This window comes from Phycodurus eques, chromosome 11, assembly GCF_024500275.1.
Source record: "Phycodurus eques isolate BA_2022a chromosome 11, UOR_Pequ_1.1, whole genome shotgun sequence".
NCBI lineage: Eukaryota > Metazoa > Chordata > Actinopteri > Syngnathiformes > Syngnathidae > Phycodurus > Phycodurus eques.
This window is the reverse complement of record NC_084535.1, coordinates 17,752,511-17,777,082: the sequence shown is the minus strand read 5'-3', so window position 1 is coordinate 17,777,082 and position 24,572 is coordinate 17,752,511. Positions and strand designations below refer to the sequence as shown.

General features: G+C 41.6%; 1 protein-coding gene across 2 annotated transcripts; it reads left to right on the top strand.

Annotated features, from left to right (window-relative positions):
* Positions 1-16: 16 nt before the first annotated feature.
* heatr5b (HEAT repeat containing 5B) lies at positions 17-24,460 on the top strand. Of its 2 annotated transcripts, XM_061689238.1 has the most exons (36): positions 17-273; positions 516-691; positions 770-981; positions 1,854-1,962; positions 2,089-2,238; positions 3,024-3,195; positions 3,274-3,431; positions 3,510-3,759; positions 4,877-5,032; positions 5,145-5,395; positions 5,537-5,648; positions 5,752-5,904; positions 5,988-6,087; positions 6,213-6,322; positions 7,567-7,730; positions 7,873-8,048; positions 9,801-9,906; positions 10,006-10,196; positions 10,339-10,498; positions 13,751-13,940; positions 14,474-14,643; positions 14,796-14,940; positions 15,030-15,209; positions 15,329-15,580; positions 16,421-16,602; positions 16,713-16,781; positions 18,912-19,091; positions 19,193-19,427; positions 19,633-19,866; positions 20,206-20,333; positions 20,897-21,041; positions 21,575-21,847; positions 22,084-22,308; positions 22,389-22,540; positions 22,637-22,850; positions 23,409-24,460. In XM_061689238.1, the coding sequence occupies exons 2-36, from the start codon at positions 566-568 to the stop codon at positions 23,714-23,716; spliced, it is 6,138 nt and encodes a 2,045-aa protein (XP_061545222.1). In that variant the 5' UTR covers positions 17-273; positions 516-565; the 3' UTR covers positions 23,717-24,460. The 2 variants fall into 2 exon arrangements, 1 of the variants encoding a protein (XP_061545222.1); XR_009769401.1 differs by lacking the exons at positions 22,637-22,850; positions 23,409-24,460 and having other exon boundaries at positions 22,197-22,308; positions 22,389-22,475.
* The last annotated feature ends 112 nt before the right edge of the window (positions 24,461-24,572 follow it).

The window sequence follows — 24,572 nt, the reverse complement described above, 5'->3', positions numbered from 1 at the left end:
TACTGCAACACAATCGATACTGCAAGTAGTCGTCGCCGGGATATCGGAACATGCATTAAATAACCTGGTTGTTTAAGTCTCATGGTTTGTAAAGTTGCTGTCTGAAACAACCAAGTGTGTTAAGACAAGGTGATAAGAGGCTATTATTCATTCAGAGTTTGAGTGTATTTGTGGAGAGTAGTTTTTGATCGTAAGCATCGCTAGTTTAAGATTGCTAACAGCTGGAGGAAGCCGTCAACACACAAGAGGAACGACGGAACGACGGGACATACGGTAAAATGACTGACAGTTAAATCGGCCGGGCAATCGAACGCCATGCATATTACAGTATCAATTAAAAATTACAATAAAGCAGCTATGATGTGTCAAGCGCTAACGCTGTGCTGCCATACTTCAAGTACAAAGTCAAAACATGAAATTGAATTAATTCAATACAAACATCTTCCCAAGTATTACTTGGCAAATTTTTTTTTAAAGCAGCTAGCTTGTTCTGATATCATGATTCAAAAATCCAGAGAGGACTGGCGATTAAGAAATTGCGAGGACATCTGTGAAAATCCTCGCCATGGAGCTGGCTCACAGTCTCCTGCTCAACGAGGAAGCGTTAGCTCAGATCACCGAAGCAAAGAGGCCTGTCTTCATCTTCGAATGGCTCCGTTTCTTGGATAAGGTCCTCGTTGCAGCAAATAAGGTGACTGAAATGTTTTTAATAACTGACAGCTGTGGGGTTCATTAGAAGGTAGCGACAGACTTTGTGTTTGAACGGCAGGTGGATGTGAAGGAGAAGCAGAAAAAGCTAGTGGAACAACTCACTGGACTCATCAGCAGTGCTCCTGGTCCACCAACAAGAAAACTGCTTGCCAAAAACCTTGCCACCCTCTACAGCATTGGCGACACATTCACAGTTTTCCAAACGCTGGATAAATGCAATGACATCATCAGAAGCAAGGATGACACCACTGCATACTTGCCAACAAAACTGTAAGATTAAATAGAATCAATAGTGTAATGACCTTTTCTTTTGTTTGTTTTGTTTTTTGAAACATTGTTATGCCAGGTTTATATTCATTTACTTTCCAAATTCCAGCAACATACTGTACAGTATTTCTCTATTCACGGGATTTGGCCATTAAACCAAATCTCTCGCTGATGGTTCGTGTTTTAATGGGGGATTAAGTTTACATGTGGCTCTGTGGCAGCCATTAATGCAGTCTGGCAATGACTGCATCTCAGTGTCAGGCCCATTTGTATCTGCAGAGTGTGATGTGCTGAGAAAGGTCTGGATGAGGGATATATATTTGAAAATTATTTGATTAATCATGATTTTTTTTTCCCTCCCCAATTCTATTTTTGTGGGATGTAAAAATCTATTTGTGAATGTTTTGAACTCCTGTTTCAATGTTGCCTGTGGTTATTAAGTTGTGACATATTGGGGGTCTTGTGGGCATTGTTCAATGTCCCTTAACTGATGTAATGTTCTTCTTTCACCCACAAACTTGTTAGTATTGGATGAACAGTGCCTCTGCTGATTGCCAGTACATTCCATGCAGTCTCAAGTGCTTCAACAGACATCAACAATGAATTCCAATCAGTCGACTGAATTTTTGACAATCAATTAATTCATTATTTTCCCCATCCCAAGTCTTTACTGGTTAGTCTTTAATTAATGATGAGTCAGCTTTTAGGTTGGATCTGGCTCTTGACTCATATTTTCATGGCCTTATTGAATTATTATTTCCCGCCAATAAAAATGTTAAAAAGGTATGTCATAAATTTGACAATGCAATATCTACTGTTAATTTACCAATCCAGAAACCTCATCTGATTATTGTTGTTGTTGTTGGTTTTCTTAGTGCTGCAGTGGCCTGTGTTGGTGCATTTTATGAGAAAATGGGCAGAATGCTTGGAAGCTCCTTTCCAGACACCATTAATAATCTTTTGAAGGCATTAAAGAGTGCAGAGGTATCACATTATGATACAATCATAAAAACGTTTTCTTGACTACATTGTAAATATGGAATCACATTGTGTTGAATTTATGTGAAATTTAAATTGGTTGTCCTAATTCTATCTTCACGATATTGGCAGTCCCAAGGCAGAGGAGAAATACTCATCAGTCTGCAGAAAGTGCTCAGTGGACTAGGTGGAGCTGCAGCTTCATGTCACAGAGACATCTACAAGAATGCCCGCTCTTTACTCACAGACAGGTCAATGGCCGTGCGCTGTGCAGTGGCAAAGGTAGGTCGCATTCTGATTGTAATCACTATTCAATACAAGCATAAAGCTAGGTTTGGATAATCTAAATAAGTAATCATTAAGACAATTTGTTGATTTTCCAAAGCAAAGAACCCCAACTCGATGTGTTCAGACATTGTTGCACTAAATTCTCTTACTTATCAATGTGGTGACGATGTTAAACAATATAGAATTTACTGTATGTTGACCAAACTGTACTGAGAAAACAAATTCCTTTATTGCGAATTTAGATTTCACATAAAAAAAAAAAAAAAAATCATCTGCTGTTATCCATATATCCATGCATCCATCCATCCATTTTCTGAGCCGCTTCTCCTCACTCGGGTCGCGGGCGTGCTGGAGCCTATACCAGCTGTCATCGGGCAGGAGGTGGGGTACAGCCTGGACTGGTTGGCAGCCAATCGCAGGGCACATACAAACAAACAACCATTCGCACTCACAGTCACACCTATGGGCAATTTAGAGTCTCCAAATCATGCTTGTTTTTGGGATGTGGGAGAAACCAGAGTGCCCGGAGAAAACCCACGCAGGCACGGGGAGAACATGCAAACTCCACACAGGCGGGGCCAGGGATTGAACCCGCGTCCTCAGTACTGTGAGGCTGACGCTCTAACCAGTCGCCCACCGTGCTGCCCTGTTATCCATCTATAACAAAGAAAAAAGAAAAATGGTTTTGCAGCAGAGGAAAGAAAATATGCACAAGTTATCTGATGAAATACCACTAACATAACACCATCTTGCCATCTTGATTCCATTTACCTGATCAGTGTCTGTTGGAGCTGCAGAATGAGGCAGTATTCATGTGGACTACAGAACTGGAGAACATGGCCACACTGTGTTTCAAGGCTCTGGAGGGTTCAAATTATGGTGTTCGGGTTGCTGTGGCTAAACTCCTAGGGACCGTCATGGCTACGGCTCTGATGCCCAAACAAGCTGCTGGTTAGATTTAAAATTTGTGGCCAATATAGTTTCATAAAAATATATGAATTTACTCACCATGGGTCTATTTTTCCCCAGTGATGCGTCAGAATGTGAAACGGTCAACACTTGAGGAAGTTTTGGAGTTAATGGCTACAGGTTTTCTGCGTGGTGGATCTGGTTTCTTGAAGAGTGGAGGGGAAATGTTGAAGGGAGGCGGTTCTGTCAGCAGAGAAGTCCGGGTGGGCGTCACACAGGTGAGCTGAATTCTTCCAACAAAACACAATTTGGCACCTTATCCTGCCACCTTACATATAAATCCTTTTTTTTCTCAGGCTTATGTTGTATTTGTGACTACGCTTGGTGGTCAGTGGCTGGAGCGCAACTTTGCCACCTTCCTCTCCCATGTTTTGGACCTTGTGTCCCATCCACGGGCCACACAGACGCATGTTGAAGCTGTGTACTCGCGGCGCTGTGTCTCCTTTATGCTACGTGCCACGCTGGGGGGCTTACTTGGCGAGAAGGCACAGATAGCAGCTGGCAAAGAAATCTGCCGAGCCATCAGCAAGCAAATGAGGGCTGTGGGTAAGGAGGATGGGGATGAAATACCACGGTTCAGAACATTACAGAGCAAGAATTTATCAAATGTCAATCACTTTCCAGTCCTCTGCTAAATATTTGGCATGGTTTGAGCTTCTGTTGCATACAGACACAATTGTTCTTTTTGGTCTTGTGTATGGCATTAGTAATACCTTCTGCATTATCGTATTTATTTTCTTATCCTCATCATATTACATGTCAATATAAATCACAAAAAAAAATCTAATTTGGATATGCTTTTACTCTGGCATACCATACATAGTTATCTGCCAGTGTGTTCCTGTGATGTTTTTGTTCTATTACACATTCAAAATTAATAATCAACGGATCACATGACTGTCACTATGCAAAGAAAGTTGCGTGTGCCACAAAATTTGCACACTCATAGCAGGAACAAGCCACTTCTGCTCATTGCTCATAATTTGTAAGATGGTCCATCAGATTGTCTTGGTTTATCTACCTCTACACACACACGAACACTAAACAAACTGAAAATGGCTATTCATCTCATGAAGTGATTATTCTTACTCCGGTTTGCCTAGTAACCTTTAAACTGTTCAAATGTGCAATAGGTGGCTTTTGTTGTTTTTTTATAGCCTTGAGACAATGCTTGAATAATAAAATAAAATCTAAACATCTGTACAAAATACATCAATTTCCGAGAGCCACTTATTTAACATTCTATACTCTGTATGTCAAATTATTCAGGAAAAAAAGAGGCCAAAGTTCAAGAAGCAGCTTCTAAATCTACTCAAGTATTATTACATAGTGTGATGTATTTTGTGGAGTCCTGAAGATAAAGCTATAAAATATTTTGAATATGGCATTAATCAATACGGTCTTAATAATTCTGGACACCTCTGATTATATGGTAGCAGAAGTGTGCAAATTTATGATGTATAACAACAAATATGAACTAATGTGACACGCTATTTAATGTTATAAAACATTGTTATGCAGTCTCGTCAAGATGATTTTCAGGCTATTTTTCTATCTAGTCTGGACCATGTTTACATCAATACAGGTCACATTATCCATTTGTAAAGGTTGCCGTACCAAAAATGTACGTATTTTGCTTTTCTCTGCCCCTTATTATTACCAGAGGCAGTTCTTAATGACGTCAATGGAGAAAACAAGACTGGTGCAGCTGATGTTTCGGCCAGTCAGCATGTTATGGTTTGTGCCCTAAAAGAGTTGGGCAGCCTTGTTCAGAGTTTGAGTGCCACAGCTTCACCTCTCATCCAGGAGCCTTCCATTGGTAAGACATGCATGTTTTCTAATACTCTTACTGCATTCCATTCCTACTCAACAGAATGTTATTGTGAATTTGAAATGACATTCACAATGTTTTTCAATGACATCTTCCTCAGGACTTCTTGAGACTGTGACCTCAGTGCTGCTACACCCAAGCATGGCCGCTCGTTTGGCTGCTGCTTGGTGCCTGCGCTGTGTTGCTGTGGCACTGCCCTATCAATTAACCCCGCTGCTGGACCGCTGTGCTGAAAGAATAAACCATCTAAAGAATTCACCCGAGGCTGTTAGCGGATACAGCTTTGCGATGGCTGCTCTTCTTGGAGGTGTACATCAGTGCCCTCTGGGAATCCCACACTCTAAGGGAAAGGTTTGTAAACAAATTACTATGAATCAGCAATTTAGACAGTAGATCACACTCTTCTCCGTCTTTCAGTTACATTTTTTGGTCCTAAATGTTTGCAACATTTACAGATTTAAAGATTCAAATATGAGTGTTGTGTCCCTGCAGTTGGTAGTAAGCATCGCTGAAGACCTCCTTCGAACAGCAGCTCAGAATAGTCGACTGTCCTTGCAGCGCACACAAGCTGGATGGCTGCTGCTGGGCGCCCTCATGACCTTGGGTGAGTCACTCACCGATGCCATGCTATCTCAACTGAGATTTGTCAACAATCCTCTCTCTGTCTAGCACCATCTCCCCTCTTTTTGACTTGTATGTACGCAAAGGTCCATCCCTTGTGCGTTATCACCTTCCCAAGATGCTGCTGCTGTGGAGGAATGTGTTTCCTCGGTCGCAGAAGGAGCTGGAGGCAGAAAAGGCTCGGGGAGACTCTTTTACTTGGCAGGTCACCCTAGAAGGCCGTGCTGGGGCGTTATGTGGTAAACTAATGTGATCCTGCTTTTTTATAAACATGCTCTAAATGGCAACACGCTCACTTCTAATTCTGATCCTTCCTGTTTAGCCATGCGGAGTTTTGTGGCCCACTGTCCTGAGCTCCTTACCGAGGATGTCATACGCAGGCTGATGACACCCATTGAATGCGCTATGACTATGATATCTCAGTGAGTATGCTTTCATTATGGTCTTTTTGTTAGAGATACAGTAATGATGTGAGGGGTGTACAGGAATCTTTTTATTTCATAATACAAGCGTTTGGACATGTCTCAATATAATTTCTGCTCCTCAGTGTCCCTGCCATCATCAAAGTTCACGGTGCACATCTGAAAGCAAGTGCAGCAATGGTGAGACTCAGGCTGTACGACATCTTGGCTCTATTGCCTCCTAAAACATACGAAGGTAAGTCATTTGGATTTTTTAAAATCAAAAGTAAATATGCAACTCACTGGAACAGGGCAACGGTTCACAACCTGGGATAGTAATGACTACAATAGAAGCACGAGTTTGGTGCAAGAACTCAAGCGTGGGTTTCATGCTGAAGTGCATGCCTGAGCAACACACTGGGGAACAATTTGAAAAAAAAAATCTTTTGAGTTAGATTTGTATGCTGATTAAAACTAAAATGGCCATGCTGATTCCAAAATTGCAGTCAGTTTTTTTTCTAGCACGTCAAGTTTTTTTCTCCACAGCTTACCCTCCAGGTAAGCAGAATTCCACTGATTAGCTGTAGTAAGACTTGCCAGCTGATTAGCATTGGACTCATCTACAGCTACGTGGCAACTTATTTGTGCAGTCACAATTGAGACCGTGTGGTGAGAGGTGTGTGCAGCTCCCAATAGGTCAGTACTATCAATATCTGCAAACAGAAAGCTAGCATAGTAGGAATTAAGAGGATTTGTGCCATATCCTTTGTAAAGCATAATATTGTTAAATAAACATTCCAGTCATGGCTGTTTCTTTCATATTTCATTGTATGTCAATATTTGAAAAGTTTTATAAAACAAGCACATATCTGTTGAGTACAGTATTTTTCACATTTCTTTTTAGAAAACGGGAATCTATAGGTCAAAAACTTGACGTGAGTGATTCCGTACCCAAAAATTAGTTAAAAACAGCTGTCAGACCTAACTCAACAAAAAATTGTGTTCCCCAGTGTAATTTGTGGGTAAATGTTGCAAAAAAAAACAATGTAGTTTGTATAGGATCCTTTATAAGCACTCACATGAACCTATTCATTTGGACAGCTTTGATTTTCTCTTTTCCCCTCTGAATTAAAATATAAAATATTTTAGTCACAAACAGACACCAGTTTCTTTGCAGTAATAAATAACTTGTACATCACTGGAAACAAAGTGCGAATGCTGCTGTTGTTTCCTCAGTTTTTTGTTTTCCCTCGTATTTTTTTAGGTATTATTTTTTTTCAGCGTCAATTTTAGTGTAAATCTGAGTTTTCTGTATTTTATTGTCCACTGTACCTATTCTCTAAATGTGACTACACTTATTTCCCAGTTTTCACTAGTAGTCTCTTTGTTGGAAGTGTTTGAGAAGAAATGTTAAGGAATTCCCTTTTTAGAACAAGTGAAGATCTTTAAAAAATATATATATATATATATTTATTTATATATATCACTGTGCTCTTCTAGGCAGCTTCAATGCCCTCCTCAGGGAGCTGGTGGCAGAATTCACTTTGACTGACAACTCATCCAACACCACCACATCTTTGTTGCGCTCGCTCTGTCACTATGATGACAGTGTGCTCATGGGCTCCTGGCTGCAGGAAACTGACCACAAGTCTATAGAGGATCAGGTAAAATAACTTGCACTTTGGATAGTTAAAATCATAATATTCTGTTCTCTAAATAACTTTATTTGCAGATATCCTCATTGTCTGGTTTTCATTAAAGTTAAATCAAGTTATTGATTTCCAAACTATGATTGTTGCTTAACAGTTGCAGCCTAACAGTGCATCTGGCAGTGGGGCTTTGGAGCATGATCCCTCTTCCATATACCTGCGAGTGCCTGTAGGTGAAGCCATCCCAGGGCCACTCCCTTTGGGAGTATCAGTAATTGATGCATCTGTGGCTCTGTTTGGTGTAGTTTTCCCCCATGTGTCTTTCAAACACAGGTGAGCTATGAAATCATGAGCCTACAAACCCTTTCCAAAAAATTTGAATATCATGGAAAAGTTTATTTATTTCCATAATTCCATTCAGAAAGTCAAACATTCATAGATTATAGATTCAGGTCCCACAATTTAAACAATTTCATTTATTTATTTGTACATAATTTGGGTTTCCAGCTCATAAAACCCACAAAATCAGGAATAAAAACAAATTGAATACTGTGAAGGAATCACCATTTACTTCTCAGTTTTTGTAGAAAAAAAGAGAGAAATTAGAGTCACATTAAATCAATCAAAATATGGTACTATCAAGACATGTTAATCTTCAATACTTAGTTGGGAATCCCTTCGCTTTAATCACTGCCTCAATGCGCTGTGACATTGTCTGGGAGTTATGGAAGCCCAGATTTCCTTGATGCTTTATGTCAGTTCTTCTTTGTTTTTGGGTCTAGTGCCCCTCATTTTCCAGTTGATAATACCCCATAGATTCTCAATGGGGTTTAGATCCGGCGAGTTGGCTGGCCAGTCAAGCACTGTGATAGCATGGGCATCAAACCAGGTTTTGGTACTTCCGGCGGTCTGGGCAGGGGCCAGGTCCTGCTAGAAGATGAAATCTGCATCTCCATACAGATCCTCAGCAAAAGGAACCATGAAGTCCTCTAAAACATTCTGGTAGACTGTTGCGGTGACCTTGGATTTAAGAAAGCAGAATTTACCAACACCTGCACTGGACATTGCACCCCACATCATGACTGACTGTGGATATTTCACACTGGACCTCAAGCAGCTTGGGTTCTGTTCTTCACCAGTCTTCCTCCAAACCCTTGGACCTTGATTCCCGAATGAAAGGCACACTTGACTTTCATTGGAAAAGAGGACCTTGGACCACTGGCCAAACATTCCAGTCCTTTTTCTCCTTGGCCCAGTTGAGACGTTTCCTACGTTGGCTCAGGCTCAGAAATGGCTTGACCCGAGGAACCCGACAGTTGTAGCCCATCTCCTGGATGCGTCTGAATGTGGTGGTTTTTGAAGCTGTGACTCCCGCCTCATTCCACTCTTTCTGGACCTTTGCTAGATTCTTGAATCTTCTCTGTTTGATAATCCGCTGAAGCCCACGGTCATCTCTTTTGCTGGTGCATCTTCTCCAGCCAAATGTTGTCCTTCCACAAGACTTTCCATTAATATGCTTGGACACAGCACTCCTCAGCTATGAACCTTTGTGGCTTACCCATCCTATGGAGGTTATCAATGGTCTTCTGGCCAGTTGTCAAGTGCAGTCTTCACCAAATTGAACACAACTGAGACAATTGAACCAAACTGAAGCAATTTAATGACACCTGGGGAAACCTGTGCAGGTGCTTTGAGTTTAGTAGATGATTAGTGTGTGACACTCAGTTTAAAACATTTATGGCTTACAAAATTTGGGCTGATTTTCTCACATTATTCTATTTTTTTACATTTCTGATTTCATGGGTTTTATGAGCTGGAAGCCCAAATTATGTAAAAATAAACCGACACTTGAAATTGTGGGCCCTGAATCTACAATCTATGAAAGTTTAACTTTTTGAATTGAATTATGGAAATAAATAAACTTCCATGATATTCACATATTTTTGGAAAGGATCTGTATTTGTTACCCTCATTAAACATCATACATTGTGAATTTCTGATTTTGATTTATTTAGTCTTTGTGTTCACTGCTGTTGTGTAAAAAGTAGTGAAAATTATTAATTCAGTCTTGTATACATAATTCAGGTTGCAGATGCTAGATCATTTTGCAGAATGTATCAAGCAGGCTAAAGGAGTTCGGCAGCAAGCTGTCCAACTGAACATCTTCACTGCTGTGCTGAGTGCTCTCAAGGTGAGAATTAATCAATCCCTTTATGAGAAAAGGCTGGACTTTTTCTCAATTCACTTAATAAACATTGAGAAATTGCATCTTTTCCTGTCTCACTTGAAGGGTTTGGCGGAGAACAAGAGTACTTTGGGCCCAGAGGAGGTCCGTAAGTCCGCACTTGCTCTGGTGATGGGGGCCCTCGACAATCCCAATCCAATCTTGCGGTGTGCTGCTGGTGAGGCCCTCGGGAGAATGGCTCAGGTAGTGGGAGAGGCTACTTTCATTGCTAGAATGGCACAGACCAGCTTTGACAAGTAAGTTTTTCCCTCTATCTCTTACCTGCAGATCAGACTTAGGAGGGGAGGGGGAGGGGCAGATTTGTTCAAAATATTGATTTCAAGGTAAAACTGTCTTGAGCTGAATCTGGTGTTCATATATTCTCTCCTCTGTTTGCAGGCTGAAGTCAGCCCGTGATGTAGTGTCAAGGACGGGTCATTCACTGGCTCTTGGCTGCCTGCATCGATATGTTGGAGGAATTGGCTCTGGTCAGCACTTAAAGACCAGTGTTAGTATCCTACTGGCGTTGGCCCAGGATGGATCCTCTCATGAGGTCCAGGTACAGTATTGCAAAAGCCTCTAGATTTTTGGAGACACAGTTCTATGTAATTGTCTCTTCATTTTAAATTACAGGATATATTTTTGTGTGATATAATGCAGCCCTATGGGGGGCACAAGCCAGTGCAAACTGTAGGCCGGTCCCAAGTCCGGATAAATGCAGAGGGTTGTGTCAGGAAGGGCATCCGGCTTAAAACTTTGCCAAACAAATATGAGCGTTCATCTAAAGAATTCCATACCGGATCGGTTGTGGCCCGGGTCAACAATGTCCTCCACCCTTAACCTACAAGCGCCGGTGGAAATTTAGCTACTTTGGGTCGAAGACTAAGGAGAGGTGGAAAGCGGGTTATTTGGCAGAAAGAGAAGAGGAAAGCACAGAGCCGAGAACTGAATGTGGGGATTTTGAATGTTGGGACTAAGACAGGAAAAGCTCGGGAGTTGGTTGACATGATGATTCGGAGAAAGGTTGATATATTGTGTTTCCAGGAGAGCAGGTGGAAAGGCAGTAAAGCTAGAAGTTTAGGGGCAGAGTTACAAATTATTTTACCATGGTGTAAATGGAAAGAGAAATGGAGTAGGGGTTATTTTAAAGGAAGAGTTGGCTAAGAATGTCTTCGAGGTGAAAAGAGTATCAAATCGAGGTATGATGCTGAAACTTGAACTTGAGGCTGTTATGTATAATGTGATTAGTGTCTATCCCCTGCAGGTAGGATGTGACTTAGAGGTGAAAGAGAAATTTCGGAAGAAGCTAGATGAAGTAGTTCTGAGCATCCCAGACAGAGTGAGAGTCGTGATTGGTCCAGATTGTAATAGATATTTTGGTGAAGAACACAGCGGTGATGAAGAAGTGATGGGTAACTTCGGCATCCAGGAAAGGAACTTGTAGGGACAGATGGTGGTTGACTTTGCAAAAAGGATGGAAATGGCTGGAGTGAACACTTTCTTCCAGAAGAGGCAGGAACATAGGGTGACGCACAAGAGCGGAAGTACAAGTACGCAGGTGGATTACATTTTGTGCAGAAGATGTAATCTGAAGGAGGTTACTGACTGTAAGATAGTGGTAGGGGAGAGTGTGGCGGCGAGACGCCATAGGATGGTGGTGTGTAAGATGACTCTGGTGATGGGGAAGAAGACAAAGGCAGAGCAGAGAACCATTTGGTGCAAGCTGAGAAAGGAAGAGTGTTGTGCGGCTTTTCGAGAAGAGGATCTCGGTGGACAGGAGGAGCTTCCAGAAGACTGGACCACAACAACCGAGGTGATCAGAGAGAGCGGTATGAGAGTACTTTGTCTATCTTCTGGTAGGAAAGGGGAGGAGACTTGCTGGTGGAACCTCAAAGTACAGGAGATCATACAAGGCAAGAGGCTGCCTAAGAATAAGTAGGACACTGAGAGGACCGAGGAGAGGAGAAAGGAATACATGGAGATGTGACATAGGGCGAAGGTAGAGGTGGCAAAGGCCAAAAAAGAGGCATATGATGATATGTATGCCAGGTTGGACACTAAAGAAGGAGAAAATGATCTTTACAGGTTGGCCAGACAGATGGATAGAGATGGGAAGGATTTGCAGCAGGTTAGGGAGATTAAGGATAGAGATGGAAATGTGCTGACTGGTGCCAGTAGTGTGCTAGAAAAATGGAAAGAATACTTTGAGGAGCTGATGAATGAGGAAAATTCAAGAGAAGGAAGAGTAGAAGAGGCAAGTGTGGTGGACCAGGAAGTGGCAATGATTAGTAAAAGGGAAGTTAGAAAGGCATTATAGAGGATGAAAAAAGGAAAGGCAGTTGGTCCTGATGACATACCTGTGGAGGTATGGAAGCATCTAGGAGATGTGGCTGTGGAGTTTTTGACCGGCTTGTTCAACAGAATTCTAGCGGGTGAGAAGATGCCTGAGGAATGGAGGAAAAGTGTTCTGGGGCCCATTTTTAATAACCAGGGTGTTGTGAAGAGCTGTGGGAACTATAGAGGAATAAAGTTGACGAGCAACAGTATGGTTTCATGCCGAGAAAGAGTACCACAGATGCATTATTTGCCTTGAGGGTGTTGATGGAAAAGTACAGAGAAGGTCAGAAGGAGCTACATTGTCTTTGCAGATCTAGAGAAAGCCTATGACAGAGTACCCAGAGAGAAACTGTGGTAGTGCATGCAGAAGTCTGGAGTGCCAGTGAAGTCTGTTAGAATAATAGAGGACATGTATGAGGGCAGCAGAACAGTGGTGAGGTGTGCTGTAAGTGTGACAGGTGAATTTTAGGTGGAGGTGGGACTGCATCAGGGATCAGCCTTTAGTCCCTTCCTGTTTGGGGTGGTGATGGATAGGCTGACAGATGAGGTTAGACTGGAATCCCCATGGACCATGATGTTTGCAGATGACATCGTGATCTGGAGTGAAAGCAGGGAGCAGGTGGAGGAACAGTTAGAAAGGTTTAGGCATGCACTGGAAAGGAGAGAATTGAAGATTCGCTGAAGTAAGACAGAATATATGTGCATGAATGAGAGGGGTGGAGGGGGAAAAGTGAGACTACAAAGAGAAGCGATAGCGAGGGTGGAGGACTTTAAATACTTGGGGTCAACAGTCCAGAGCAATGGTGAGTATGATAAGGAAATTAATAAACAGGTCGAAGCTAGTTGGAATGGGTGGAGGATGGTGTCAGGTGTGTTATGTGACAGAAGAGTCTATACTAGGATGAAGGGCAAAGTTTATAAGACAGTGGTGAGGCCAGCCATGATGTACGGATCCGAAACAGTTACACTGAAGAGAGAACAGGAAGCAGAGCTGGAGGTGGCAGAAATTAAGATGTTGAGATTCTCTCTCGGACCAGGTTGGATAGGATTAGATATGAACTCATCAATGGGACGGCGAAGATTTGATGTTTTGGAGACAAAGGTAAAGAGAGCAGACTTCGATGGTTTGGACATGTCCCCGAGGGGAGAGAGTGAGTATTTTGGTAGCAGGATGATGAGGATGGAGCTGGCAGGTAAGAGAGCTGGAGGAAGACCAAAGAGAAGGTTGATAGATGTAGTGAGGAAAGAAATGAGCGCAGTTGGTGTTCGGTTTACATGGAAAAGGATGACACGCTGTGGTGACCCCTAACGGGACAAGCCGAGAGGAAAGGAAGATTTTTGCATGTTAGGTCTTAATTTTTTTATTTGGTTTCGTTTGAACTCAATGGGGATTCTCAAGATAAAGAGTTCAGGTCATCACTTGTGACATGCATCACTATTAATAAGTAAAAATCTTTTAATTATTTTTCAACAGACTTGGGCTCTGCACTCATTGGCTCTCATTGTGGACTCAAGTGGTCCTATGTATAGAGGCTACGTGGAACCCACCTTGTCCTTGGTCCTGACCTTACTCCTCACTGTGCCCCCATCACACACAGAGGTGCATCAGTGTTTGGGGCGCTGTTTGGGCGCTCTCATCACTACTGTTGGACCAGAATTACAAGGTAAATTTATCGGGGAGAGCGGCACGGTGGACGACTGGTTAGTGAACCCCGGTTCTGAGGACCGGGGTTCAATCCCCGGCCCTGCCTGTGGGGAATTTGCATGTTGTCGCCGTGCCGGGATGGGTTTTCTCCGGGCACTCTGGTTTCCTCCCACATCCCAAAAACATGCGTGGTAGGTTGATTGAAGAGTCTAAATTGCCCGTAGCTGTGAATGTGAGTGCGAATGGTTGTTTGTTTATGTGTGCCCTGCGATTGGCTGGCAACCGGTTCAGGGTGTATCCCGCCTCCTGCCCTGAAGATAGCTGGGATACGCTCCAGCACTCCCGTGACCCTAGTGAGGATAAGCGGCTCAGAAAATGGATGGATGGATGGATTTATCGGAGAGAAAATCAGACTTAATTTAATGTCAAAGTTGACTGTCATGTAATTGCACTCCGCTTTCTTTACCAGCAGGTGGTAGTATTACCAATCTTAATCCACAGACATTAACAATTATGTCATTCTTACATACACTCTGCCAATATATTATGAAGGAAACGGTGCCACCATCTCCACCATCCGCTCGTCCTGCCTGGTTGGCTGTGCCATAATGCAAGATCACTCCGACTCACTGGTGCAAGCAGCTGCCATCTCGTGTCTGCAGCAGCTACACATGTTCGCTCCTCGTCATGTCAACCTTTCGAGCTTGGTGCTGTGTCTTTGTGTAAGACCAATGGGACTTTATTAATAATCTTTCACTTTTTATTGATGTTAATAATTGTTTTCTTTTTGTGAGGCTTCTACATCAGTTTACAAAAACAAATATTTCACATTGTTGTAGTAATACCATTTTGCCTCATGATGGGACTTTTTCAGGTGCACTTATGCAGCTCTCATCTGTTGCTGCGCCGCGCTGCTGTAGCCTGCTTGAGACAACTTGCTCAGAGGGAGGCCTCTGAGGTCTGCGAGTATGCCATGAGCCTTGCAAAGAAGGCAGGAAATGACAAAGACACTGCAATAAGTGAGTGCAAACCAGGACATTAACAAGAATGTGTTGTTCTGGCATAATTTCTAATTAGACACTGGTGTTTTACTTTGTTGCTGATTCAGATCTGAATGTCACTGAGACGGGTCTTGAGGGGGCACTATTTGGCATGCTGGATCACGAAACAGACAGGAAGCTGTGCTCTGATATTCATGACACACTGGGCCACATGCTGTCATCATTTGCAGTGGAAAAGCTTTCTCATTGGCTTAAACTATGCAAGGATGTCCTTGCAGCAACAACAGGTGAATTTAAAAGAGAAGAGAAGAGAAAAGCCCATTATCATTGTATATAAATAAATGAAGATAGTATACTATGAACTGAGTCTTGTTTTGATTGTCTGAATGTATGTCCATCTTCTCAGATGTAGGAGGAGCAGTAACATTTGAGGTGGAAAAAGATGAAGACTCTGAGAAAAAAGACGAGATGGACGACGACATCATGTTTGCAGGTTTAGGCGAAGATGACAGATCTAAGCCTTCAGTGGCACCTCGCTGGGTGACGCGGGTGTTTGCTGCAGATTGCTTGTGCCGCATCATCCTGCTGTGCGAGAATACAGACAAAGCACACTTTGACCTGGCAACTGCCCGTTCTACACAAGCAAAGATCCCTAAAGGTATTACACGTGACGTTCTGCAAAACATTTGACACATATTATCCAACAAAGAATGCATTTTTCTTGGCCTTTCCGGGAAACATTTGTGTGTCATCAAGATTCTGCTGAAAAAGATTAAAAAAATAAAAAATAAACAAGACTTTTTGTTCAAAACTAGGTTGAAGGGTGTTGTATGGCCCATTTAATTTTGTGGCAGATCTGTTTAAAATAGTAAATGATATTAGAATACAACTGTACTTCGTCATACTGAGAGGTGCTTCTAAAAATAGTTTATCCTGAATAGCTTAAGAAAGATGGAAAAATAGAAACCGATTTCAATATGATGAAGTGCATTTCGACTCCACAGCAAATTATTGCTTAAACAGTTAACATATTGTTTAATTAATACATATCTGACAGTCTCACTCAAAATTAAGCATTATCATCTTTGATTCCAGCTGTCTCTTGTGTTTAAGAATGCAAAGTATGAAAGTAGGGACCCCAGATTCAAGTTCTTTGCTGTCATATTAATATGAGGACATGGCTCCGCAGTCCCCAAACAAACTAACATAATCAGAGCCATGTCTGATTGGTTTTCCAGGCAGTTTCTTTGACCAAGGTGTTAACATGAGACCTGGATTTGGCACTTGCTCCTTCCGAATGGTTTAAATGCAGACAACTAATTTCGCTAAACATTGTACAAGTAACAAATAAAGTGCCTTTGCATTTAACAGTGGTAAAAGGATTAATGGGACAGCCATTCTTCAGTTTCTCGACTAACTGGCTGCTTAGTCAAGTTATGCATATGCATTCCTCACATAATCTTTCAATTCAATTTCCTCACCATCTCTACTCGTCTAGGAGATCTGCTGGTGCTCCATTTGTCTGACCTTATCCGAATGGCTTTCATGGCTGCCACAGACCACAGTAACCAGTTGAGAATGGCTGGTCTGCAGGCCCTGGAAGACATCATTAAAAAGTTTGCGTGTGTTCCCGAGCCCGAGTTCCCGGGGCATGTTATCTTGGAACAATACCAAGCCAATGTGAGTCAAGAACTCAGTTCTCTAAGTTCTCTCTGTAGGAATTCAGTTCTACTAGAATAGCCCAAATAATTGAATGTCGCATAATTGAGCTGTCAATTGTATGTATTAAGGTTGGCGCTGCACTCAGACCAGCTTTTTCACCTGATACACCATCTGACATAACAGCTAAAGCATGCCAGGTGAGAAACTTTGTGATTTCTCTTTTAAAAGAAGTCTATTCCAACTAATTTGCTTTTTATTTCCCTTTGCTCCGTTTAAATTATTTTATAGCTTTATCACAGGTTTTTATAACACAAATGATCTCAATGATCACTCTTCAGGCCATTGCAACCATCTGTGTTTCTTCTGCATTAGTCATCTTTCTAATAAACTTCTATCTTTAATATACAGTCACAATTGTAGTAATAGCACCGTAATTCCCCTTCCAGGTGGGTAGTCTTCAAGTATAGTAGTCTTCAAGTATACATACCTGTGGTACTTTTGTCTGATACTCCACTTTATGCAAATTGCATCTATGGATAATAATTCTACCAGAAATTATATATATAAAACATTTAACTATATATATATATATATATATATATATATATATATATATATAAATTAATACATATATAACATGAAAATCAGTCGCCTTTTGGCGAAATTCACCGTTTTGAGCTCAAAATAGGCCATTTACGTGAATCGTATAGATCCAATGAGTTTTTCCTGGGGTGGGGGAGGGGGTCGCCATCGCTATCAATTATTCCTTATTTATCAACTATTTTGTGCGCGAGACTTCAACTTCCGCATTGGGCGCTGTTTGCACCAATCAAATGTAAGTGCTAGTGACGTTTAAGTCTACTTCACCAATCAAACGACACAAAGTCAGTTTTTGTCACAACACAGAATAAATACATTTATTATTAACTAATTCAGAAATGGACAATAAAAACAGAAACATATTGTACTTAATATTTTCATGGAGCTGGCGACCGGTTCAGGGTGTACCCCGCCTCCCGCCCGAAGATAGCTTGGATAGGCTCCAGCAGCCCGGGACCCTAGTGAGGATAAGCGGTAAAGAAAATGGATGGATGGAAGGATTTTCCTGGACGGTGCATTTGGGATTAGCCTTTGAAGTTGGTAATAGTGAAAAATGAAGTGAAACAGACAATGATTTTAGTCAATTATTTTCCAGAATGAGAGTGCTTAAATAGGAGGATGCTATTCATGTGGCACAGCTTGAAGCAGGCATCAGGTGGAGGTGGAGATGATTAAGTGGTGCAGGTGGAGATGATTAAGTTGGAAGCCAAAACAAAAAAGCAAAGAAATGATTTCTTTTTATTTTAGAAATTTAATTTTAATCTGAAATTTGTACATCAACATGTACTTGTGCGGTGTAAATAAATATTTTTCTGCGTGAAGAAAGTTTTTTTTATTTTGCCTTATCGTACTCTTCAGTCTTTCAAATTGCTTAATTTATGCTAATTTAATTACAAATATTCTCTGATGGGGCCCGGGTGAATTCCCCTATAGCCACCCTTACAATGTTTTTTTTTTTTTTTGGTCACCTTTTTCATGCCTTTGGTGTTTGCATGTCTGATATACAGTAGGTACGGAAAGTATTCAGACCCCCTTAAAACGTTCACTCTTTGTTATATTGCAGCCATTTGCTAAAATCATTTAAGTCCATTTTTTTCCCTCATTAATGTACACACAGCACCCCATATTGACGGAAAAAAACTGAATTGTTGAAATTTTTGCAGATTTATTAAAAAAGAAACTGAAATATCACACAGCTATAAGTATTCAGACCCTTTGCTGTGACACTCATATATTTAACTCCGGTGCTTTCCATTTCTTCTGATCATCCTTGAGATGGTTCTCCACCTTCATTGGAGTCCAGCTGTGTTTAATTATACTGATTGGACTTGATTATTTGGGATGTAATATTGGCTCTATAGTGCCTCAGTAAACATGTGAAATATGTAAATATCCCGAGCCAGTGCTGTCAACCTAACAAACGTGTGCGCTCACAAGTGGGTCTTCTACATGGAGGCAACCAATCAGAGGAAAGGTGGTGATCTAAGCCAAAAGTGGACAAAGTGGATACAAAACTGCGTCAAACAGAAGAAGCTGTCAGAGGGGCCTTTTCTGGACACTCATGGCAAAACCAAAGTGTTTTTTTTTTGTTTTGTTTTTTTAATGACACTAACACTTTAACACTAAGTTTATGTTAGAGAGTCGCTCTATGGAAGTCCTAATAGCCAAAATATGGGACCTTTAACAAAGTTTAGGTCGCTTTCATCTTTGAATGTCTGTGTCCACAGGTGTGTAGCACTTGGATTGGTAGTGGTGTAGTCAGTGACCTCAACGACCTGCGGCGAGTTCACAACCTGCTAGTGTCATCACTGGACAAGGTGCAAGCTGGGAAGGGTTCCTCCAGTCAGCTGTACAGTGAGAGTGCCACCACCATGGAGAAGCTGGCCGTGCTTAAAGCGTGGGCGGAGGTGAGACCCAAGACTGTGCTGCTCTGTCCATAACACTGATGTGTTCAGCTTTAAATTGTGTAAAGAATACTTATGTAAACACATAGCAATTATTTTAACAGGTTTATGTGGTGGCAATGAAGATAAAGAAAGAGGCAGAATCAAAGCCTGTCAAACCGGTTCGAAGTGGAGATGAGGATGATGATGATCTGGGTGCAGATGTGCTTCCACCTGACAGTCTCATCACTTTAGTGCAGCCTGAATTGCCCTCGCTTAGTCAGCTGTGGTTGGCCATGCTCCGGGACTATGCCCTGCTCACTCTGCCTGCAGAGTTTTCCAGTCAGCTGCCCCCTGATGGTACAACATAACTGTGCCTTTGATTGCCGAAGAGCACAATGAAATGTTTGAGATGTTTACATCTGTCTAATCCCTGGTCCCCATCCCTTCTTGCATGTGGATGCGCACCATAGCAGTTTTATAGGTTGTTACTCTATTTTGGGGGCTTGCTTTGAAAGAGTTACTTCACTAATAATATTTAAAAGAGAATTCACTCTGTGTGTAGGTGGAGCATTTTATACTCCAGAGACGATAGACACAGCAAGGCTCCATTACCGCAACTCATGGGCTCCTGTTCTGCATGCTGTGGCCTTGTGGCTGAGCAGCACTGGTTTTGGAGCTTGTGAACAAAAAGATGTTTCTCCAGCACTCTCCAAGGCTCCTGCCCTCCGTACTGGAGTCTCGTGGACCGTTAAGAACTTTGAAGAGTTCGTCAAAGACAGGATGCACCTAATGTTAGGTAAAGATACAGACATTTAATATACTGTATTTTAAAGTCTTCATATTATTTGGATTTTATTTCTGTAGTTCCTCAATATCCCATTTTACCGGGCAAAACATCCATTCATCCATTTCCTGAGCCGCTTGTCCTCACAATGATCGCAGGAGTGCTGGAGCCTATCCCAGCTATCAAACAATTGCTACTCAGCGCTCACCTTTTTTTTTTTGTAAACAAAAGGGGGTACTGTTTTTGTTGTATCTACTGCCACTGCACCTGCCAACAGTGAAAAGATTGCAAAAGATAAAGGAAAAGAATAGTGTAGACATGCCTTCAACCCATTTTTCTTCTCTCTCTCAGGTGTCAGTATAGAATTTCTTTGCTTTCCCCGGCCTGAGGAACCCATTGAGCATATCATGTCCTGCCTGCACACCTTGTCCACTCTGCTTGAGTCTCCCAGTGCAAAGACCCACATTGCAGAAGACCAGGTAAGAGCACCTTTGCTGTCTATGGCTTAGTAAACAAAAAACAATGAGCAAGAAACATTACAGAGTCGGAGCAGAAAATAATTTTATTGGAGTGGGTGGTGTAGACTTTAGGTTACTTGTTGTAGGTTGGCAGTCTTGTATAGTGCACTGCCAGCGGTTGTACATATTTATATTTTAAAGCCTTGTGCCTTCATTAGTTATCATTAGTCAAAGTAAAATACTTAAAATTGTAAAAGTTTTGAAATAATATTCATATTGTAAGAGAAATTAAATCGACAGCTCCATTCTCTAGCAGTTTCGTTGTTGTAGTTCAAGTGACACATTTGCCAGTATTGCCTCAGTGCAAACACCTGGTAAATGCAACATGGCCATGTGATATTTACTGCCTTTACACGCTGACAAAGGCTTTAGTACTCTATAATAGATGTATGCCTAACTTATGAGTTGATTTGTTTAGGTTGACCTTTTGAAATTGTGAAGGCCACAACAAATGCCTATGATTGTCAAGGCTCAGTGTTGACTTACTTGCACTAGTGTCATTAAAAGTGTTACTTGTCTTCTAGCTGTTGGCAGTGGAGCTCCTGAATGTACTTCACAGATTGTTGTTGACCCGGGACCCTCCTGCAGTCCAGCTCCAGGTGACTGCTGTAGTACAGGAGACCATAAGAGCTGCACAGGACCATCTACAGCAACAAAATATCAACAAAGGTAATGAGCTAACACAGTGTACCCCTTGGTTTACCTGTCAACACAACTCACTGTTCTAAAGTTCTTGTTTTTGCCAAAAATGTGATCAAACTACTGCAAGTGTCCATTTTAATGATATGGTTATAGGTTTGGCAAAAACATGCATGTTAGGTTCATTGAAGACCAAATTGTCCATAGTTAATCTTTGTGAGCATGTGAATGGTTGTTTGTCTATATGTGCCCTGCGATTGTCTGGCAACTAGTCCAGGGTGTACCCACGTTTCGTCTGAGGTCAGCTGGAATAGGGTTCAGCTCACCATCCATCCATCCATCCATTTTCTACCGCTTATTCGAGGTCGGGTCGCGGGGGCAGTAGCTTTAGCAGGGACGCCCAGACTTCCCTCTCCCCAGCCACTTCATCCAGCTCCGTGACACTAATGAGGATTGACGGTATAGAAAATGAATGGATGGGTTATTGGTTTGCATTCTACTGACAAAGCAGTAATATGATGTGGCAGTTTCACTGATGTAGGTCATGATGGTATTTTACACAGGCCAAGAAGAGGAAGGCCTGAGAGATTCTCAGCTTACCCTAGGGGAAGGGGGAGAGACGGGTGAGCTCGTCCCTGGCAGTTCTCTGGTTTTTGCTGCAATGGAGCTGCTGGTTTTCATCCTGATTCGCCACTTACCACAGCTCAATACACGTGTCACGAAGTCACCCAGCCATGTCCCGATCAGGCCTCAACGATTACCTGAAGAGAGTGCACGCTTGGTGGCAAACACCGTTTCCATCTTGGCAGAACTACCCTCACTCTGCTCCCCTGCTGGTAAGATGCACACACACGCGCACATGCACACACAAAAACGATGGTGAGTGTTTCACTAAAGAAACTATACTTTTTAATAATTCTTCTAAAAACTATATCCCAACTCAAATAAATTATCCTATGGTGTACTGTATTTCTGCTTCTTCAATATTACTGTAAGACTGAATTTGTATATTTTACTGTTGTTTTTATTCTCCATGAAATGATGCCCAGGTTCTCATGGTTTCTGTTCTCAGGAAGCATGACCATCCTACCTACCGTTCTCTTCCTAATCACTGGGGTGCTGAGGGAAACTGCAGTTAAGACTGCTGACAACTCGGTGCCTACATCTGTGTCTGCTGCACTGCAGGGCATCAAGACCATCATCACCTCCCCATTGGCTCGAGTGGATAGCCTCCAGACACAGTGGACTGCCCTTGTGAAAAGCAGCCTGGCTTCAGTACTTGAGGATTCGCAGCCAGGTTTGCACCTACTAGATACTCATACTAAATGATGAGCCGTGAGCCACATGCTATGTCAAACATTATGTGATTTTCTTTAGATGAGTCCAGACCTGACTTGGATGACATCAGTATGCTGACAGCAATTACACTCTTCCTACTGTCTGCTAGTAATGAACTTGTAGGAGTTACAGTCCTGCAGAAGGGCTGCATGGAACGTTTCCGTAATGCCCTCAACTCTTGTGATCCTTCGGTAAGTACCTGAACTTAAAAAAAGGGTAATCAGACACATTCCAATGCCATGTTCATTTTAGTCATTTTTCATTCCATTTTGTGTGCTTTGCTGCAGGTTCAGGCACGGTGTTACCAGCTTCTCTTGTCAGTGTTTCAACATCCCAGCCGTCCCCTTTCTACACCATACATTCACGCTCTGGCTCCACTCATGGTGGAGAAACTGAAGGCAGTGGAGCACAGTCGGCCAAGGACTGCTGCTGAGCTGCAGGCTGTACAGGAGGGCATCAGGGTCCTGGAGAATCTTGTTGGCATGGGTGAAGAGCAGAACCGTGAGTGTCACTTTCTTAATGGATCACTAATGTACTGTGCTTTCCATTAAAGTGTTAAGTTCAGTGCCTGTAAAGGTGCACTATCAATGATCAGTGCATCAGAGGCTATTTTTAGAACTCTAATAAATTGCCAGCTTACTGGCATTTTTAAAAATTGTATTATAATTAATATGCATCCATTTCTTTTTTACATCCTCTGAAAGGTGTATGACAAAGCTAGACAGGACATTTTACTGAGTCAATAATCATCTGTCATATTGTTTAAAAAAAAAAAAAAAGTGCGAGAGGACCAGCTAACTTACATAGTATCACCAGATAATGGAAGCCACCACAGTGAAACAGTCAAAAAACAACATCAATGGTGTAGAAAAAGTTCATTTTACTCCATTATGAAAAAAAACAAACAAACACCTTTACCATCAGACTTCGGGCTTAGAAGACTGAGGATGTTATATTTTGCATTTTAAAATAATAATTGACTGACTCATTTAGAAGAAACTTTCTGCTGTTATAATTATTATTGTTGTATTATCTCAATGATTTTTATGTGTCCAATAGGAGTGCAATTGGTGGCTCTTCTTGTTCCTACCCTTATCTCATACCTTTTGGATGAAAATGCCATTCCTTCTGCATCCCAAGTCTCCAAAGGCCTGCATGACTTTGCCCTTCAGAACTTAATGCGTATTGGCCCTCTATATCCAGCTTCCTTCAAGAAAGTCATCGGTGCATCACCTGAGCTTAAAACCCGTCTGGAATCTGCTGTTCGGGCAAACCAGGCCAGCAGCAAAGCTAAAGATGCAGCACGCAAAGCTCAGCCAACAGTTCAAGTTGCACCAACTATCAAACTCAAAACTAGCTTCTTCTAAACCCTCAATTGTTCTGACACTGTTTTGTTTGGTTTGTGTCAACAGAATGTCTGTATCAAGTAACATTTCTTAAAAGTATTTATTTTACAGCTCATCTGTGTCTTAAACATATGAGAGATCCTTGTGAAGTCTTTAAAATGCCTTTAAATGTTCAATGAAAAGATTTTCCTTGTAAAATCCAATGTACATTTTGATCACACGGGTGTATTGTCTTCTGGTTGGGAACACATTGGCATCACATGATCTACATTTGCCCATTCTACTTTTTTCCCTTAATCCCCTTTTCTTATTTTTACATCACATTAAGCCTTACTGTAATAGCAGTAATAGTTTCCTTCAAATTTTAAATTCGTTGAATTATATTCCATTCCAATTCTGTGTTCTAGTCATGATTATTCTGAGTCCTGAAGCATCAGGCTTTTTTTGGATGAATTGTGTAATTATTCATCTGACTTAAACTGAACGTGAACTCTACATCATAAAAATCTTTATAATAGGTGTGCATCTGAGCTTTGATCAGAATTAGCTGTCATGCTTAGTTTGAAGATAGTTCAAACACCCATAGAATAGATCAAGGGTCATCAGGTAGCCCCCAAGGACCACAGGAGTAGCATGCAGGCCTGTTCTAAAATATTGCTCAGCAGTGATGGCACATTGTGATTTCCTAGGAATATTGGAGAGGTGATCATTTGAAAATGTAAATGCTTGGAGAGATTTATAGAAATAAAGTGTTGCATATTGAAATTTGTTTCATACCCTGCTAAATAATTATTTTGAGGTAATTCACATCACGTCTTCACATAGATGAATATCATTAGTTATTAATAACATACACTTAAAGGTAAGCTGTACATAT

What these genes read in the sequence shown, in the direction of transcription:
- heatr5b (XM_061689238.1), top strand. Translation starts at nt 566, where the DNA reads ATGGAGCTGGCTCACAGTCTCCTGCTCAACGAGGAAGCGTTAGCTCAG. An exon ending in GCATACTTGCCAACAAAACT is followed by an intron (nt 982 to 1,853) that starts GTAAGATTAAAT and finishes TGGTTTTCTTAG; the next exon opens with TGCTGCAGTGGCCTGTGTTG. An exon ending in CATGGGTGAAGAGCAGAACC is followed by an intron (nt 22,851 to 23,408) that starts GTGAGTGTCACT and finishes TGTGTCCAATAG; the next exon opens with GAGTGCAATTGGTGGCTCTT.